The sequence below is a fragment of the Dermacentor andersoni genome, chromosome 11 (assembly GCF_023375885.2).
Source record: "Dermacentor andersoni chromosome 11, qqDerAnde1_hic_scaffold, whole genome shotgun sequence".
NCBI lineage: Eukaryota > Metazoa > Arthropoda > Arachnida > Ixodida > Ixodidae > Dermacentor > Dermacentor andersoni.
This window is the reverse complement of record NC_092824.1, coordinates 115,341,811-115,359,190: the sequence shown is the minus strand read 5'-3', so window position 1 is coordinate 115,359,190 and position 17,380 is coordinate 115,341,811. Positions and strand designations below refer to the sequence as shown.

The 17,380-nt window shown below is 47.0% G+C and overlaps 1 protein-coding gene across 2 annotated transcripts in view; it reads right to left on the bottom strand.

Annotated features, from left to right (window-relative positions):
* Positions 1-2,525: 2,525 nt before the first annotated feature.
* LOC126539541 (uncharacterized) overlaps positions 2,526-17,380 on the bottom strand; it is a 158,409-nt gene continuing 143,554 nt past the window's right edge. Inside the window, exons 3-7 of one of the 2 annotated variants that reach the window (XM_050186426.3) lie at positions 16,535-16,859; positions 14,440-14,611; positions 6,865-9,917; positions 3,862-3,926; positions 2,526-2,913 (exon numbers count right to left, since the gene is read on the bottom strand). In XM_050186426.3, coding sequence (XP_050042383.1) covers positions 6,871-9,917; positions 14,440-14,611; positions 16,535-16,822 — 3,507 coding nt within the window. In that variant the 5' untranslated portion in view covers positions 16,823-16,859 and the 3' untranslated portion in view covers positions 2,526-2,913; positions 3,862-3,926; positions 6,865-6,870. Of the gene's footprint in view, positions 2,914-3,861; positions 3,930-6,864; positions 9,918-14,439; positions 14,612-16,534; positions 16,860-17,380 lie in introns of both variants that reach the window. The other variant, XM_050186423.3, reaches the window with a different exon arrangement.

Genomic DNA, 17,380 nt, shown 5'->3' with positions numbered 1-17,380 from the left:
ATATAGTACATATATATATATATATATATATATATATATATATATATATATATATATATATTGTTGGCGGGATATTTAAATTATCCAAAATTGGTTTGCTCTAATCATTTTGCTCTAATTTACGCCAATCGCATGCCACTAAACCAGCCTTAATACGCCTTGCCCTAATATGTACCATCCTTAATCCGCGATAATCCAACTTGTTTCAATTTGCAGCATCCTTAATACCCTTCATATATTCTAATCCACCTCAATCCACTTATTAACCTTCACTCATTTTACTTCGCCTTAATTTACACCCGCTCAAGTCACCTTAGATGAACTTTATTTCACTTCACTGTAATTCAACTTACTTCACTTTAATTCACAATAACTGCTCATTCTAAAGACTAAGTAACATTGTTATAGAATTTACACTCTTCTGTATTACTACTGACGTCGTACAAGACGCTGATGACGTCTCTTTCGTTTTCGTACAACTGGAGTAGGACAACGCCGGCTATTCTGCCTCATGGGAGATGTAATACTTTGACATTAAAAGCCACTGCATCATTTAGTGCATTTTAGTAGCAAAAAATAGCAACAAATACTTTATTTCTCCACCAGCAGATAACCTAAGAATCAGCAAAGCCCCGTAATCAGCGATCGAGCTAAAGTAGGCACTATACTGAGCGTATTATTTAGGAAAGTGGAGGACGATACCCATACATAGTTTATTTTCTTGCCGACAGACGCCGCTAAAATCAGAAAACACCGCAGGGTAGGAGCTACTGAGCGCATTTTTTAAGAAAGTGCAATTTGCTAGCAAGAAAATACCAGTAAATAGTGTATGTCTTCGCCAACAGATGACGACACAATCAGGAAACACCCTATTAGCGGCCACATGGAAAAAGAAAGTGCTGTCCAAAATGCATGGAATGCATGGCCGTGAGGCTTGGCCTTCCGGTCCCGACGTGGGAGCGGCCCGCTTAGTGATTAATTATCACTACTTGCAGGACCAAATAAAGTTTTCCTTCCTTCCTTCCTTCCTTCCAAAATGCCACCCATCGCACCTTTTTCGTTCGTGCCCAGAATACGGTGTTGCTGATTGTAGCGTAACCTGTTGGCGAAAAAATACACTACTTATTGGTATTTTGCTACCTACCAAATTGCACTTTCCTAAAAAATGTGTTCAGTAGCAACTATCATAAACGGTTTACTGATTGTAGCGTGCCCTGTTGGCGAAAAATGAACTATTTGTTCGTATTTTTTCGCTACTAAATGGTGCTTTCGTGAAAAATGCATTAAGTAGTGCCTATTTTCACTGAGTCTGAATATGCGGTTTGCCGATTGTAGCATTACCTGTTGGCAAATAAAAATGAGCTACTGATTTCGGGTGCCACTCTTTGCAGGCAACTCCAACTTTTCTATTTCGTGCGACATATAATGCTTTCTATTAAAAGGCACTGCAGAGTGTATTATTTAGTGCAATTTTGTAGCCAAAAAATACCAATAAATAGTGTATTTCTGCGCCAACAGGTAAAACTATAACCAGCAAACCCTTTTCTAAAGACTACTGAGCGTATATTTTAGGAAAGCGCAATTTGGTAATATGAAAATACCAGTAAACAGTGTATTTCTTCCCCAACATTTCAGGCCACAATCAGCAAACCTCCGTATTGGGGGCCCGATGGAAAAAAAAAAAAGTGATGTCCAAAATGATGCGATCCGTAGCATTTTCTTTTTTTCCGTTCGGGCCCGAAATACGGTGTTGCAGATTGTACCCGCAAGAAAATAAACTTTCTTTTGTATTTTCTTCTGTTGTAATGCATGGTCCTAAAACATAAGTTCAGTAGTACCTATTTTCGCTGGGCCCTGCATATGAGGTTTGGAGATTGTAGCGTTAATTGTTGCACCTGAAATAAACTATTTATTCGTATTTTCTGCTATTGTAATGCACTTTCCTAAAGAATACGCTCAGTACTGTCTGTTTTCGCTAGGGCCCTGTGTTTCCAGATTGTAGCACAACCTGTTGGCCAAAAAATAAACTATTTATTGGTATTTTCTACTATTGGAATGCACTGTCCTAAAGAATACGCTCAGTCGTACCTAATGTTGCTAAGCGCGTCTACACGGGGTTTGCTTACTGTGGCGTTAGCCACGCTTCAGGGCCGGATTTGTAAAACGGTCACATACCTGTCACAGGAAACGGTTGAACTCGGCAAGAATGCTTCGCACCCGCCGTGGTTCCTATGGTGTTGGGCTGCTAAACGGGATCGCGGGATCGAATCCCCGGCCATGACGGCCGCATCTCGATGGGGGCGAAAGGTGAAAACACTCTTGTACTTACATTTAGGTGCACTTTGAAGAACCACAGGTGGTCCAAATTTCCGGAGTCCCCCACTATGTCGTGCCTCATAATCAGAAAGTGGTTTTAGCACGTAAAACCCCATAATTTATTGATGCTCTGCGTTAAAGAAAAGAGAGAGAGAGAGAGGGAGAGATCGTCGGGCTCCATATAAAACAAAGACAGTGGATGACACACGTAAGACGTGAACAGATTTATTAACAAAGTGTACAAAGAATACCGTCTCTAAGTATGCTCACGTGAAAGTATTTTGTTTCTTCTTTCATATCGCCCGCGCTTTCTCTTGACTCCCCCTCCTAAGGCACTTGTGTCGTTTTCATAATTGCACCCTGAGATGCGTCGCCGTGTCGTGGGAAATATGTACATGCAATTCGAAAAAGTTACAGCACCATTAGAGAGGTTAGTGCACAACCCTGACGTTCGTCCTGCACATTACACGACGAACGAGAATGGAATGCTGCTTTAAATCTCATTGCCTTTTAATTTTTTAGTGATTAGAGGTGCAGTGCTTGTCGGCTCTTGAAATGCAGCAGCACAAATTCAGATGTCAGTGTTAAAAGTTTCATCTGAAAGAGAGAGAGAAAAAAAAAAGACGTACATTAGTACTAAACACTCCATGCCAGCTGGCTATATTCGTTCGGTGAATGCCTGCGCTATTTATGATGGCCTTCAAAGCAACCTAATTCTTGCTTTTGAAACTACCCAGATTCTCCTGGTGATCTTTATGGTTTAGAACTAAAAAAATATCAGCTAAAAGATGCTAACACTTCCCTTCCGTCGTCTCCAGTCGAAAGGCTACACATCCCTGTTTCTTTTAGTAATTTCTTTTTATTCACTGAAACTAGGTACAGGTATAACCAGTCCTGTATTCATAACTTTCCCAGTCGCTGGAATGGCATTTTCCACCTACTATCAACATTCGTTCGTTCCACAGTAAACCAGACATTCGAACAAGCGTCCATCTAATGTCGCGCTTATCACCGGTACCGCATTGTTTTAAAGTTCACATAGCTTGTACAATTTCGATGTGTTCTTTTTTTTTTTTATTTGCCGATTCTCACGTTTTTGTCTTCGCATTCAAGATATACTAAGAAAAACATAGATCTTGCTTCGGTCAGTAACATGAGCTTGCCTTTCCTTAACCTGTGATCTCTGACCAGGACTGTGTACTATTACAACCACCCTGATTTGAGACGCACAAATCTGGCTCCAGCCAATATAAAGCATGATGAGTCTTCCGGCACTGACTGTCCCGTAGATATGTATACGCTTTAGATTAAAAATACTTCAAATATATTTGTAATGAAGTGTGGCTTAGGATACTTGCTAAATGCTCGGAGAAAATGTAATAGTGTGAAGCAAACGGACAGAGTAAGGCATTCGGAATACAACAAAGTGCACCTGTCCTGCAAGACGTGTTTGACAATGTCTTCGTTTACAATTAATCACCGCTTCATTCCGAGAGCAGCGACACACAGCGACGAAAGACTCGCAATAAAAGATGGAATGCTTACCTAGGACAGAAGCCGTCAGTAGCACGAGCATCAGTTCAACATTTACACACTAGGACAGCTGGCAACTGCTGCAAAGAAAAAATAAATAAATGGTTTTAATCTCCTAGCTATCAGTTTTGTAGAACATATAGACTGCTTACGAGTGGCGAATGTGCTACAGATAGGGAAGATTTCTTCGTGCCCGAAACTCGCGCCCAGCTGCACTTCAATCAACTAACACGAGAAACAGCGAAAGACACCATGCTCAAAAAACAATGATGGCACAGGCCCGAATGCTGGACTAAACAAGTCCAGCATTCGTCCCTGTACTTCTCGTATTTTCTGTGTGCGCTGCTTTCGCTAGTTCTCGTTTTAGTTGCTCATCTACTAAATCGCGGAGCACTCCGCCTCCTAGCGGTATTTTGGTAATAAGTACCTGTCATAAGTGCTAGTATTGCACTATCCACTAAATAATCGCGATCTCGCAAGGACATCTCGACAACGTCTATAAAAATTGGAGTTGGAAAGCTCTACACAACGATGACAACAGCAGTCACAGGAAGTAACGCTATCTGATGTTGCCTCTGATCTCTGTTTCAACAATTTCGCGACAAGGCACATGGAGTTCTGGGACACCGATGCCGCCTTTGATGACCCGTTTCAAAATTTGGCGACGTTGCAATGTTGTTCTGCGTCGTCTGCTCAGACGCAGTGGGACACGAGATCCGGAGATATCCGTACATATATGAAAAAAAGAAAACGCGATAAGCAGATTTCACTTGATGCGTTTATTGCTACGCCCTGCGCATGGTTAATGTAAGCTTATAACCCGCGCGACTACCAGCAATGACGCGAGCAAGGCGCCTCGTAGCAAATTTGAAAAACTGACAACAAGAAAATTAAGAAGACGAAACTATTACGCTTTCGTAAACTGCAATTCATGAAGAACTTAATGCAAAATAAATTTGACATTACCACACTATTATGCACATGGCTGTACCAAGAGTATAACTTTTGTACTTAAGCAGTAATTAGACATGTCTAATGAGAACGAAAGGCGCAAAACGATGAAGAAAGGAACGCAGTAACAATGCGTATGCCATCGCCATCTTGCCCTGCTTGTTCCCTTTCGACATGAATGACCAACTAGCTCAAAACAAGATACTAATTTGACATGTCTTTATGCGTTTTGAAGGCTGTATGAGAAGCGGTCGACAAAACTGCAACATAGGATTTCGCTGCGGAGCTTGAGAGATGTAAACATAGCTTCTAAACTTTTTTTAGCCCTTCCTATATTTTGTGAGTTCTTGTAAAATACACAGGCCTAAATAAAAAAATTACGACTATCAGTTACCTACATGCCACTTTCTTTTTTTTTTTTTTAATGACGCAACTTTGATTAAAATTCCTATAGCGCGGTTGCGCAGAAAGCACACGCTTGCTAAACCTGTATCTGAACACATGCAATTCGGATTATGCGGTTAAATCTTATTTTGAGAAAACGAGCGAAAGACAAATCATCATTTCGATATTTCTTCATATAAGCAAGCCATTGCAGAGCCTCCGAAGGGACGTGGCAGACGGAAACAGTATGTCGCCAGAGGAAGGAGCGCCGATATTAATACGTCGGAAAGCCACTGTAACGTGGCATGACAGCACCGCAATCGGCTTGTGCTTTTAGGTCGTGTCAGCGTACTGGTGCAGGAGAAAAAAGAAAGCAAGCTAGGGCTTGTTAAAGGTGAGGTGGACATATCTCCAGCCGCAGACATCAATACAGAGCAGAGCTACAGTTGGGGCATACATGGTTTGAAAAAACAGCGTATAAAAAAAAGAATATGACTGACACATAGCTAAGACATATAGTAGTGATGATGATAGATGGTCATAACTAACACATAGCGAAGATAAAGAGCATGAAATTAGCTGAAAAAAAAAAAGACGCATACGTGTTGTCTTCTTGTTTATCACCTGCGCTTGTTTTACGGCGTTTTTTCTTGAAAAGCATTCAGCTGCAGAAATTGTAACCGTCTCTTTCAAGGCGGACACCTGAGCTATTCCGAGTCAAAAAGGGGGCCATCATTCGTCGGCGTTTGTAGGATGCTCTTCCATCCAAAGAAACAACCAGACACAATGCTGCTTAGCATAGGCGATGTTATAAGAAACGCTGTGTCCGGCATGGCATGACTGATAGCAGGAAATGGCGCATTGAGTTTCATAACGGCGCCTAATGTAATAGAGCTCGCAAAGCGTCTCGCCTGCGAAGCTTCAGTTAGAACCATCATGCAATCTTTCGCGTTAACTCGACCAATAATTACGACTGCAGAATGTTGCTACATTAACAAATTAGCTATAAAAGAACCGCGAACTGTTCAAGTCAGCTGGAATAGTCTAGGTGTCCACTTTGAACAGCTTTTTGTGGTGCTTGCGCCAGGGGATTTATCGCCTCCGAATCTTTAGCAAATACTGCTTGCTCTACACCACCTTCCAAAAATAGGCACATTACTACAAAGTTAAATAACCAATGGATTACAGTAAGCGAAGTAAAGTGGTCAAGGTAACATAAAAGGTAGTGCCTGTTTTTCATCCTGTTCATATGTTATCGCTTCTTTTCGTTCTTGACTCCGAAAGGCAGCATACAGTTAGCTTCTGCTTAGGAAGACCGGAGACAGCCAGGCTGCGTAATCCTTGAGCTCACCCCCCAGCTGTTGCTACCTGAGCTGCACTTCTGGAAGAAATCTACAGAAATCCTAAAAAGTACTTACCGAACTGATTTTCTAATTTTCTACCGTAAACAATCACGGTTACTTATGTTCACTTTGTTCACGCTCTTCAGTGTATCGGTTTGAAGAAATTTTTTTTAGAAAGGCAAGCCTTCCCAACGCTCGTGAATTGTTGATCGAAACTGAGGCCCTGTGCTGCTGATCCCCTTCACTCATCGATGATGCTACGAATCCGAGCACAACAACCACTGATAACCACGGCCCACTCTCACTCATAAGGCACAGCTAGGTCACACATGCTCACCTACGCCTATCTGTTAGGCCGCGCCTCGTGCTGTTGCCTCAGTCCAAAAGGCACCGGACGGTACCCCTTGTTGGCACCAAAAGGCTGAACAGTCAACAGTGGCTTCGCAGCGCCACCACGCTTCACCGCCACGTCACCACCGGAAGGCAGTCGTTGCCTCGCGTCGGCCCTGGACCGCTGCAGCTCGTCGCTCATGCTGTCTGAGTCTTCGAGAGGCCTGTACCGGCCCTCCTTTGGCACTTCTGACACCTTCTTCTGGGGCACGCTGTAGATGTAGTTGGAGTGAGACTCGTACGTTCTGCCGCTGTTTGTCCTCTGAAGGGCCTCCTTTTTGAACACGCTCATGGCGTGGTCCACCTTGCGGTCATCGTAAGACGAGCTCCTACGTCTCGTCGGGCTCGAACTGCGGTTTCTCGTAGGGTGACCTCCCACCTGCGATGCCGGCGAGAGCGACCGTCGGTCGTCGACGGAGTGACCGTTGCACTTGTCGCCATTTTCGACGCCTCCGCGCATGACGCGCGATATCTGGTCGTAGATTCGCTTCTTGGCGGGTGCCGAATTTCGCCCCGGTTCCGGCACCACGGCGGCCGGGTTGTAGTTCTCGAGCGAATTGCGGCACTCGTCTCCCGAAGAACGGCCGCCCTCGGGCTCTGGCCGAGGTGGACTGAAGTTCCGAGAGTCCGCTCCCCCTCCTCCGTGTCCGTTCACCTGGTGGTCCGAGTCACGGCGCCTCACCCACTTGCCTACGCCGTTGTTGGAGACCCCCTTATTATGGTCAGGGCCGTTACCGTTCCAGACCGCTTCGTCCCCGTTGACTAAGTCGCCGTTCTGCTCGCCTTCGACCTTCTTCGAGTCGAGGTTGAGCATGCGCAGTTGGTGCCGAATGTCCAGCTTCTCTTTGTCCCTTTGCTTGCGGAACTCCTCTTCGACGCGATTCATCCAGCGAATCTCCTTCTCACGGAGCCTCTCCTTCTCCGCAACTTCCTGCGCCAGCCGCTCCTCTAGCCTCTTCCGTTCCTCCTTCCTGACAGTGCTCATATAGGAAAACTTCTTAGATTTCTTGTTGTCGAACCTGGACGGGCGGGTGCTGCTGCCACCGCCGTTGCTGTTGTTCGCGGGCTTGTAGCCCGAACCCGTCCGCACCTCGTATTCAGGCAGATACATGACGTGGCCCTCCCTCGAGAAACTGAACGACGACGTTCTCCGAGCCGACTCGCTCCTGGAGTTGTCACGCCACACAGGACTCTTCTCCTTAGGCTTCTCCTCCACTTCAGGGGTCGCGGACTCTTCAGAAGACCTGCGCATGTCGATGTCTCCTCCAACGATGTTGAGAGAATTGGGCGCGCTACGGCTCAGGGACCAGTTGGAGTCGATGCCACCGTTCTGCCGGTCTCCAACGTAGTCGCGGCCTCGAAGGCCTAACGCTTTGCGCAGGTTACGCAAGCTGTTGAAGTTCTCGGCGGTCGGAGTCATCATGCGTGGGTTCTTTCGTAGCCGTCCCCGTGGTCTGCTGCTCTGGTCAGAAGAATCCTCCGTCCTCATAGTCGCCGACGGTGTAGACCAGGGGAGGAACATGTTGGCCGGCATGGTGAACTTGGCCTGGAGGCCAAGCATACCATGCGGTTGCTTCTCCTGCAGTCCCGACGTGTTGGGGCCCACGCTGCCGGAGTCGGAGTCATCCATGAGGTCTTCTTTCGGCACCCACTGATCGTCGCGGACGCCGTCCGGGGGCGATGCTCTTCCTACGCCCTCTGACCGCCTCCCGGGGCCCGGACCGAAAGGTGCGCCGTCGACGGCGTCATGGATGAAGAGCGGACTACCTGCGTCAGGAGAGATTCCTGAGTCGCCGCAGCGGTCGGCCATCACTCTCCTAGGTGCCATCACGCGGCTGACCCTCCTGATTTGGTCTTCCAGGACGTCACCATCATCGGTACTAGCTTCGGAACGCAACCGATCACTCCTTCGTGCCTGTGGGCTGTCGGTAGCCCATAACGACCTCCACGCATCAGTCGGTGAGAAGCGCGGTATGTCCATTTGTTTCCTGGGAAGCGTGGGCCTGAGCTGGATGTTGACGTTGAGGTCCTGGTCCGAGCCGCTGGACAGAGACGACTTGGCTGAAGACGTTCCGCCACCACTGAGGTTGTCCAGAGGCCACTGGGACTTTGGCCACGCCGAGACGGGGCTGCGGCTATTACACTGCCTGTTCTCAGTTTTACGATTGGCGTGATTATAGTGATTGGGTTCCTGATTGACGTCGAAGACGTGGTCCTGCAACCTGCTCGAATCGTTCAATATGTACTCGATCACTTTTGATTCTCCCTGAGAATGGTCGTCGATCGCGGCCAGACTACGCGGATTGAGGGACGGGTTCTCGCGTTTCGGTGTACCCTTGTCAGCTTTCGTCTTCTTGACGTTTCCGTTGGGTACGGAGCCGTCCTTCAGTTTGAGCGCGTCGAAGTTTGAAAAGTAATACTGCTTCTTGGGCGTCGACTTGGGGCTTTTTAGATCGCCGTTGCAGGCAGGCGGCGTCTTCGATCCCCGACCATTCTCCTCGGCGACCCTACGGGCGAAACCGTTGGAAGCTCTGCGCTTTGCAACGGCCAGAAGCTCCTCCTTGAAGTCTTTTGCGAGCACAGAGGGCTCTGCTTTGGCCGCGGGGCCGTCGCTCGATGACGTCGTCTTCTTCTGGCCCGCACCTTCAGGCCTCGCTGGGTCCGTCTTCGAGAGTCTCCACTTTTCGACATTTCGCCGGTTCTTCTCGTAGCTGCTTCCAGGGCGGAAGACGACGTTGTCGTCCGAGTTGTAATCCGGAGGTGGTGGAGGCGGGGGAGGCGTCGGAGCCGGCGACTTGCCCTCGCTGCGGCGGCCCTTGAACTTGGAGAAAACGGTCTTTGCTCCGGGTTCCTCCGAGGCTCGACCACTCGGAGGCCTGTCTGAGTCCTTCGGAAGGCTACTGGACAGTGGCTGCGGCGGGTCGGGTGCCTTGGCTTTCTTCCTGGATTTGATCTTTGCCTTGCTCGGACTGATGGCGATCAAGCTGCGCCCGGTGATACCTGTAACGAAACACGTTTGTATTAGGACTCATAAAGAACAGAGCCTGTGAGCTCTCAAGGTCACCGTATCACTCTCGAATCTCGTTCTAGATAAGTACCGGCAAGTAGGTGTACATAGCTGCAAGAATGTTTCATTTACTAAGTGAGAACACGGGGAAGGCGGGAGATGGAAATTTAAGGCGATGAGCAAAACGAGAACAAGGTAAAAGCGGGAGCGAACGTTTCGACAAGTGGACTTGTCTTGTCGCCTTGAAAAAGATAAGTCCCGCTTTTGCCTCCCACTTTTGCCTTGTTCTCGTTTTGCTCATCATTTACGAAGTGTAACTTATGTGTAACAAAATGTCCCTGAGCGTTAGCTCTTTCTTCGGTCAACCTTCTTGGAACTGTCGCGGTATACCACTCCTAATATTATTCCAATTAAGTTTCACTAAGTCGCATATCTTTATCTTGTTCCACATAGATCAAAAGTGGTACATTTTTCCAGGAATTTTCCCCTTGCTTAATGGATCGAGCCCTGATGAAATCTATGTTAAACTAGATATGGAGTGTAATAATGGCGCTAAGAATGTGTTCTAAATAAGTGTGCATGAGCCTGTCCGCATATGCAACGTGAAGCAGAAAGCAGCCCTTGGCTATCAGTCGCTGAACAAGTGCGCCGCGCACGTATGCACCCTAATTATCTCCCATTACCATACGGCGCGTAAGCGACAAGAAAACGCCATGCCTAAAGAAGAAAACGTGCTCCTGTTAGAAACGAGTTAATAAATAATCATTGGGCGTCACTCTCATACGAACCGCAGGTATAGAGCCAGGCTCTTTATCCGTCTCGAAGCTTTGAAGTCAAGCAGTTTTGCACTGTCTGCCAAAAGGGCTCCACGCCACAGGAGCAGCAGGTGTATTTCAGCTCCTAAGTATCGCTTTGTTATGTACGCATAGAGAATTGGTTCCTGCGAGAATTTATTTGTAATGGCCGCTTAAACTAATAAATTCTGAAGATAATCACATTCTCCAAAGCTAATTAGATCGAAGAAGGCATTTTAGTTGGGCTTGTTCCTGCACATTAACTTTTAGGTGAACTTAATAGAGAATAATAAATCATATATAATGACGAATAAACAATAAATAAACTGCGTTTGTAGTTGTTTTCTTCCTCGTCCCGTCCTCACGCAGTTCACCCAAAAGCTAGTTAGATGGTGAGCCGTCGTCAAATGACGGTGAACAGCATCCCGTGCGGAGTGATTGGTTTTCCCCATTGTTTGCTAAGGTTCTGCTCACTGCTGTGGGCGAAACGACCTGTTAGCGTGGGCTACGGCTACCCTTTAATATATCGGCTCAGACACGTTGCTGCTGCTGACGCTTTGGCAGGCCTTGTTTGCCTTTACGCCAATTCTCTTGGCATCAATGTATTTGTTGTTAATAACGTATATTGTAGCACGTATTTAGGTCACGCTTATATGAATATTCGTCAGTGTTGTACCAAGCAAGGGCAAAATGCAATACCAGTAAGCGTAGATTTCAAGTTACTTGTTTATGAGTCACTGATTCTAATAACACGAACGAAATAGCGCAAACGCAGGGACACTAACATGCGCGAATAGAACACCAGTAAATTGTACGGTACCACGTTATCGGTTGTATTTTCCGAAAAACAAAATATACCGCAAACACCACGCGCGTTCCCTTCGGTTGGTCTCTTTGCTCTTACAATAAAATGCAACACGGGCTATGTTTTCATTAAAGTTATGTTCTAATAGTCCCTCGAGCACAGAGCACAGCGAGAAAATTTAGGACATTATATGACATTCATTTGATTGCACTTTGATAAGTGTACCAGTGCCGTTGTCCCCTTCTCGAATTTGTGCTAGTACGTTTCCAGTGGCACGGAGCGCCCGTGCATATGCTGCCGTAGTCGTCGCTGCTGCGAGACAAAAACAGAGCGAGAGATAGGCTTACAGTCTGCGGGTAAATGTCACAGTGTTGTGTTAAAATGGAGCTTTATATCATGGCACACCTAAGTTTTCTCATACAAACACGTATTGAAGGCGGAAATGCTCGCATTGGGTAATCGTGAAACTTCTTACGTGGAAGAATGGAAAACCCCATACTGACGCTAGGAAGCAGGATCTTCAGTTAAGAACCTCATAATTTTCACAAGAATTGCCGAAGATCGGCGAATAAGTAATATCGACGCTCGCAGTTAAGCGCCACGTGCTAACAAATCAAAATACACATTTAAGACCTTGTGGGGATGCGTGACTCTCACGCGTCCCCTGATATGTTGTTTTCCCGCATAGCTCCCTACTCCTGTGATCCGGCTTCGCCGCGTGGCCTGGTGCCCGCGGCAGTCGGTGTGGTTGAAGCGCATTGCGAGAGATGGCGCGAGTGTGGCTCTGCTAACGCCACCTAACAGCGGGTTTACTTGGGCGCGGAAAGGAGAAGGCTCTTCCTCTTTGGCTCGGGTTCGGAAAGCGGCGCGGACGTTCTGCGCGTGCGCCGATCCATGCTTCTGTGAGACCGTCTCGCGGAGCCTACTCCGGAATGGACAAACACGATCGTTCGAACGCGCAACCGTTCGCGTGACCGTACGCGCGAACGACTAGCTAGGCGTTGGTATCCAGCATGGGGCGAACATATTCGCTTGCTATGCGCTCGCGGTGAGTCGGACTTCAGCGGTTTGTCGCACGCCAATTGGCATGTTTTGTGGATAGCAACTCGGCTAGCAGGCATTGATCTATGAAAGGTGTAATAAATGCCCTTGTGGTTGTTTGCACTGTTGTGTTGTCGTTCCTTTGTTCCAAGAGCACGGGTGAGAACCCCATAACCTTCAGAACTAGTTTAGGCATGCGATCTTACAGCGCAACAGACGCGGCCTTCTAAGTGATATGCGCAATCCTGTTATTTTATGAGACGCTTTTGTTGTCCTTATTTCTCTTTGTAAGCACGTCTCTGTGTATGTGGTATTTGCATTGCATTAAGCACAGTTGTAAGTACAGCGCAGTGTGCGCCTTTCTTTCTGTCTTCCGCGCTGTGCTCGTTTTGCCACGAATTACCAATGTGTGCCCAAGCCTTGCCATTTTTAGAGGAAGCCGTATACCTCAGGAGCTACTATCTAAACGCAGGTGGACGGAAAAATAGCTTTTAGAAACAGCGCTTGTCGCGTTTAGAAGCAAAAGTTGAAATCAACCATTTATAGAGAGTAGATTTTGCTATTTCAGCTATGAATCTTTCTACATAAGTTCTCCAAAACCACGAAATTAAAAGAAAGAAACTGTAGAATCAGGTTTACCACACTGTAACTCGGGAATAAGAAGATATACCAGTATTCTGTAAACTGAGCGGGCGATACTGATGTACCGCTCTTTTAAGTATTGTAACCATTTCATGCAACTTGTAAACTGATATATCACATTTGTCCATTTCAGACACCCTTATAGATACAGTGCACAAAACAGCCATATTGGTGCAGAGTTACGGAAGTCTAAACTTCGTGCTTCAAGTTCTTAAAGCTTACAAGCTTTTGATAATTTTCGTAGAACATTGGAGGCATTAAATCGAAATTTCGTTCCTTACTGTTGGTAGAATGTAGCTTATTCTCTTAAATGCAACAAATTTCGCTCACATCGGATCAGTTGTTTAACGACATCATTTCTGCTTTTCGCGTGCATTTCAATAGGGAAATCGGAGTCGACTCCGAGGAGAGAACAAGAGGCAATGCGTACGGGAGTAGTCTACTTTCAAAAAAAAGGAAATAGTTAAATACTACGAAACAACATTGACGAAGAATGGCGCGATAAACAAGGGAAGAGAAAGAAACACGACACGAGTGCTTGTGTCGTGTTTCTTTCTCGTCTGTTGTTCTTTCGCGCTATTCTTCGTCAGTACATATGGAATGTCAACACGTCCTGCATTCAGAAACAATATTGTTGTTGCTGCTGTTGTTATCGTCGTCATCGTTGTTGTAGTAGTAATTGTTGTAGTAGTAGTTATTGTTGTAGTTGTAGTAGCAGGTGTTGTCGTTGTTGTTGTAGTTGTCTTTGCCGTTGTTGTAGTTGTCGTCGTCATAGTTGTCGCAATTGTTGTTCTAGTTGTTCTAGTTCTAGCTGTTGTACTTGTTGTCGTTGTCGTCGTTGTTGTAATTGTTATATTACCAGTAGTAGTAGTAGTAGTAGTAGTAGTAGTAGTAGTAGTAGTAGTAGTAGTAGTAGTAGTAGTTGTTGTTGTTATTCTTGTTGTAGTAGTAGTTCCTGTCGTAATTGTTGTGGTGGTGGTAGTAGTAGTTGTTGTCATTGCTGTACTAGTTGTAGTAGTAGTTGTTCTTGTTGCAGTACTATAGTATTAGTAGTTCTTTGTAGTAGCAGTTGTTGTAGGACAGTTGTCATTTGAACTCGTGGCTTTAACATGCCATGGGGATTGGGCCAAGAGTCGAGTGGGAAAAGCTAAATGAATACTTCTAAATTACATTTCACTTGGAAATTCGCGAAGGCTGACAGATTGAGTGCGAAAGAAAGAAACAAGTGCCCACCTTCGTCCTCCTCTTCGTCGTCGTCTTCGTCGTCTACGACGCTGCGCGCAATGTCCGGGTCGCTGTGCGCCCGTCGCCCCGGCTGCAGCTGTCCCGGCGGGTCGGACTGTTGCTGCTCCATGTCGGACATCGAGCGCCGTTGTTGCAGTATGCGCAGCAGGTCGGGGTTGTCCTGCAACAGCGACGACGATACACGACAGATTGAGCTACTGGCCGAGTGCGTTATTTTGCTTTAGCTCCGTGATGCCCAAACACTGCTCCACATCAAGAACCAGAACAACTTGTTCGCCTTTATTCCTGCCCACTGAAGGTACATTTGCACACGCACGCACATGCGCATATACGTACAAAACAGAAAGAGAGAGACTAGTCAAATGCTGATTGAATTATAACTTAATTAGTATAAAAATCAATTAGTAATTGGTTGGCTGAACTAAAGATTTAAGTTGTGGGCTTTTATGTGCTAAAACGAGGACGTAATTATGAGGGACCCCGTAGTGCACCAGACTCCAGATTAATTACCTAAATATAAGCACACAGGCGTTTTCGCATCTCGCTCCCATCGAGATTCGGGCGTCGCGGCCGGGATCGAACCCGTGACCTCGAGCTTTGAAGCGCGACGCCGTAGCCGCTAAGCTATCGCGGCGGGTAGTCTTCTGAACTATCCACAACTGAAAACTCACTCCAGCGTGTCAAAAGCGCTAATAGGCTATGCGGTCTGTTTCTTCTGCCTAAATGAGAATTTCGATGTATAGAAACGGCGCAGCATATATACTATACATCTCAGGGTTGCCCTTTCGAGCAGCATCCATCTTACTAAGCAGTAAAAACATAGTTATGGCAAATTCATCGATCTAGCACTGCTACCATCGACGTAGCAATTTTCTAGCACTGCTGATAAGCACCAGCTTGCACATCAGTAAATTTCGCAACAGAATTCGGTATTTTTCGGAACTGATGCTAAGCGCAGTATTTCAGCTAAATAAACGAGCCACGCTCTGAAGTGGCTAATTAATGAAAATGCGTTATCCTGCTAGCGTCATTCTACGATTATTCTTGTAATGACAGCGTCTTCAAGAAATCCAGCTGATGCTATAAAATTCTGATATCTGCCACAGAAAATTTTAAAGCAATCAATATCCGGCGTCCGCATCGGCGTCGTTGCCGGCGTAGGCGGGGATGTCCGTATGAGAAAAATAGTATGAGAAAAATAGAGCCTGCGCCACGCAGGCCCTGCGTGGCGCAGAGGCGTTACTAAACTAATTGAATTTCTCGAAGTAAAATGCGTCAGAAAATTCGTAAAGTACGCCTTACACGCAAGCTACAGGCCCGATAGCGTCGGATTGTATTTTGAACATGCGACAAAACATAATTCTGTTATACGGAAACTCAAACACAGACCCCCTTTTCAGCAGCCGTTTGAGGTCTGTCTTACTAAAAGCGGCGCGCCCCGCTCGGTTCTTTGCAACGCCATCTAGATGGCGCTCGCCTCCGCGCATCCGTGGCAGCGGCGACGACCGCCGTGGGGAAAAAAAAAAAAAGAAACAGAAAGCTGGCCTTCGTGCATATCCAGCGTTCGCCGCCGGCGTTTCCAGGAAAACATTTCCAGTTAAACAGCTTGTTCCATTCTAAAGCACTTCTGGCAGTTATGCAGGTTATTTAGTAAAGATAAATTAAGGCTGTATGTAGGTTATTTAATAGTGGCATACCGGAAACCACCGCGGATCCTACTATGTGGTAATATTACGGCAATATACTACATGTCCAGAAAAAAAAATGCAGCTTTCGGGCTGCCTAAAGATCGCACTCTGGCGGGGGGGGGGGGGGGGATCACCCTTGTCCCTCCCCTCCTAATTGACACTTGTGCGACCGATCAACTGCTCTACGATTAACGTGTCTTGCCCGACTCAACTGTTTCCTTACATGACCGAACTAGGATGTCCTAACGTTATACACACATCATTTTTCGTTCCACCACTCGTTACGCGGTCTATAGTTTCTTCTGAACTTTCCTTGCAATCGCCCTAGTTTTACCATTCGGTGTGAACTGCCTCAAGTGCAGCCGTTATACACAAAGGCGCGGCCCTGCGCGTACCTGCACGTCCGAGTTCTGGCTGATCAGGCGGCGGCCGCTGATGGTGCCGCCGCTGTGCAGGATGTGCCCGTTCTGCGTGGTCTTGAGCAGGCGCACGCCTTCGACCGCCGGCTGGGGCAGCACCCGGTTGCCGGGGCTGGCGAACTTGCCGGCCAGCCGCTTGTGGCCGCGCAGGCCGCCATTGGCGTGCAGCACGCCTCCGTTGGTGCTGCTGCTGCCCCGCGACGAGGACAGCACGGAGGAGTCGCGCGGCCGCTCGTCGGAGGCCTGCGAGTGCGAGTTGCCCATGGCCTTCCGGAAGGCGACGTCCTCAAGCCATCGGTGCCTGCACGAAGAAAAGAAAAAAACGAAGCGCGTGAATGATAACGGCACGCACAAAAGAAAAAGATCGCTCCGAAATAAATGCGAATCCGAGCAAGGATTTGCACCAAGGACGGTGAAGCTGCACAAGACAGTTGCCACACATCCTATGGCAAGACGACAGGAGATCTGGTTTGCCACTGTCTAAAACCTGCACAAGGTTTAGCTAGCCCTTCGCAATACCGAGTCCTTTCAAACGATTCACTACGTCCGAGCTTACCATGCACTCCTACAATTTCCATTATAACCGACATATGTTCCTGCATACTGCACCGGCTCTACGGCCGATGCAGGGCCCCAATGTAGGCTGCATTGTTGGTAATATTGCGACAGCAATTACATATGGACGCTCCAGGCCATTTTTCGTCTTCGGCGTCGCCGTGAGGTTCCGTATAAAGTACAACTGTGATAAGATCAATCGCGCCCCACACGCCGTACATTGTGCGTGCGAGGGGGAGCGTGCGAAGGTAGGTGAGCCGAGAAGGA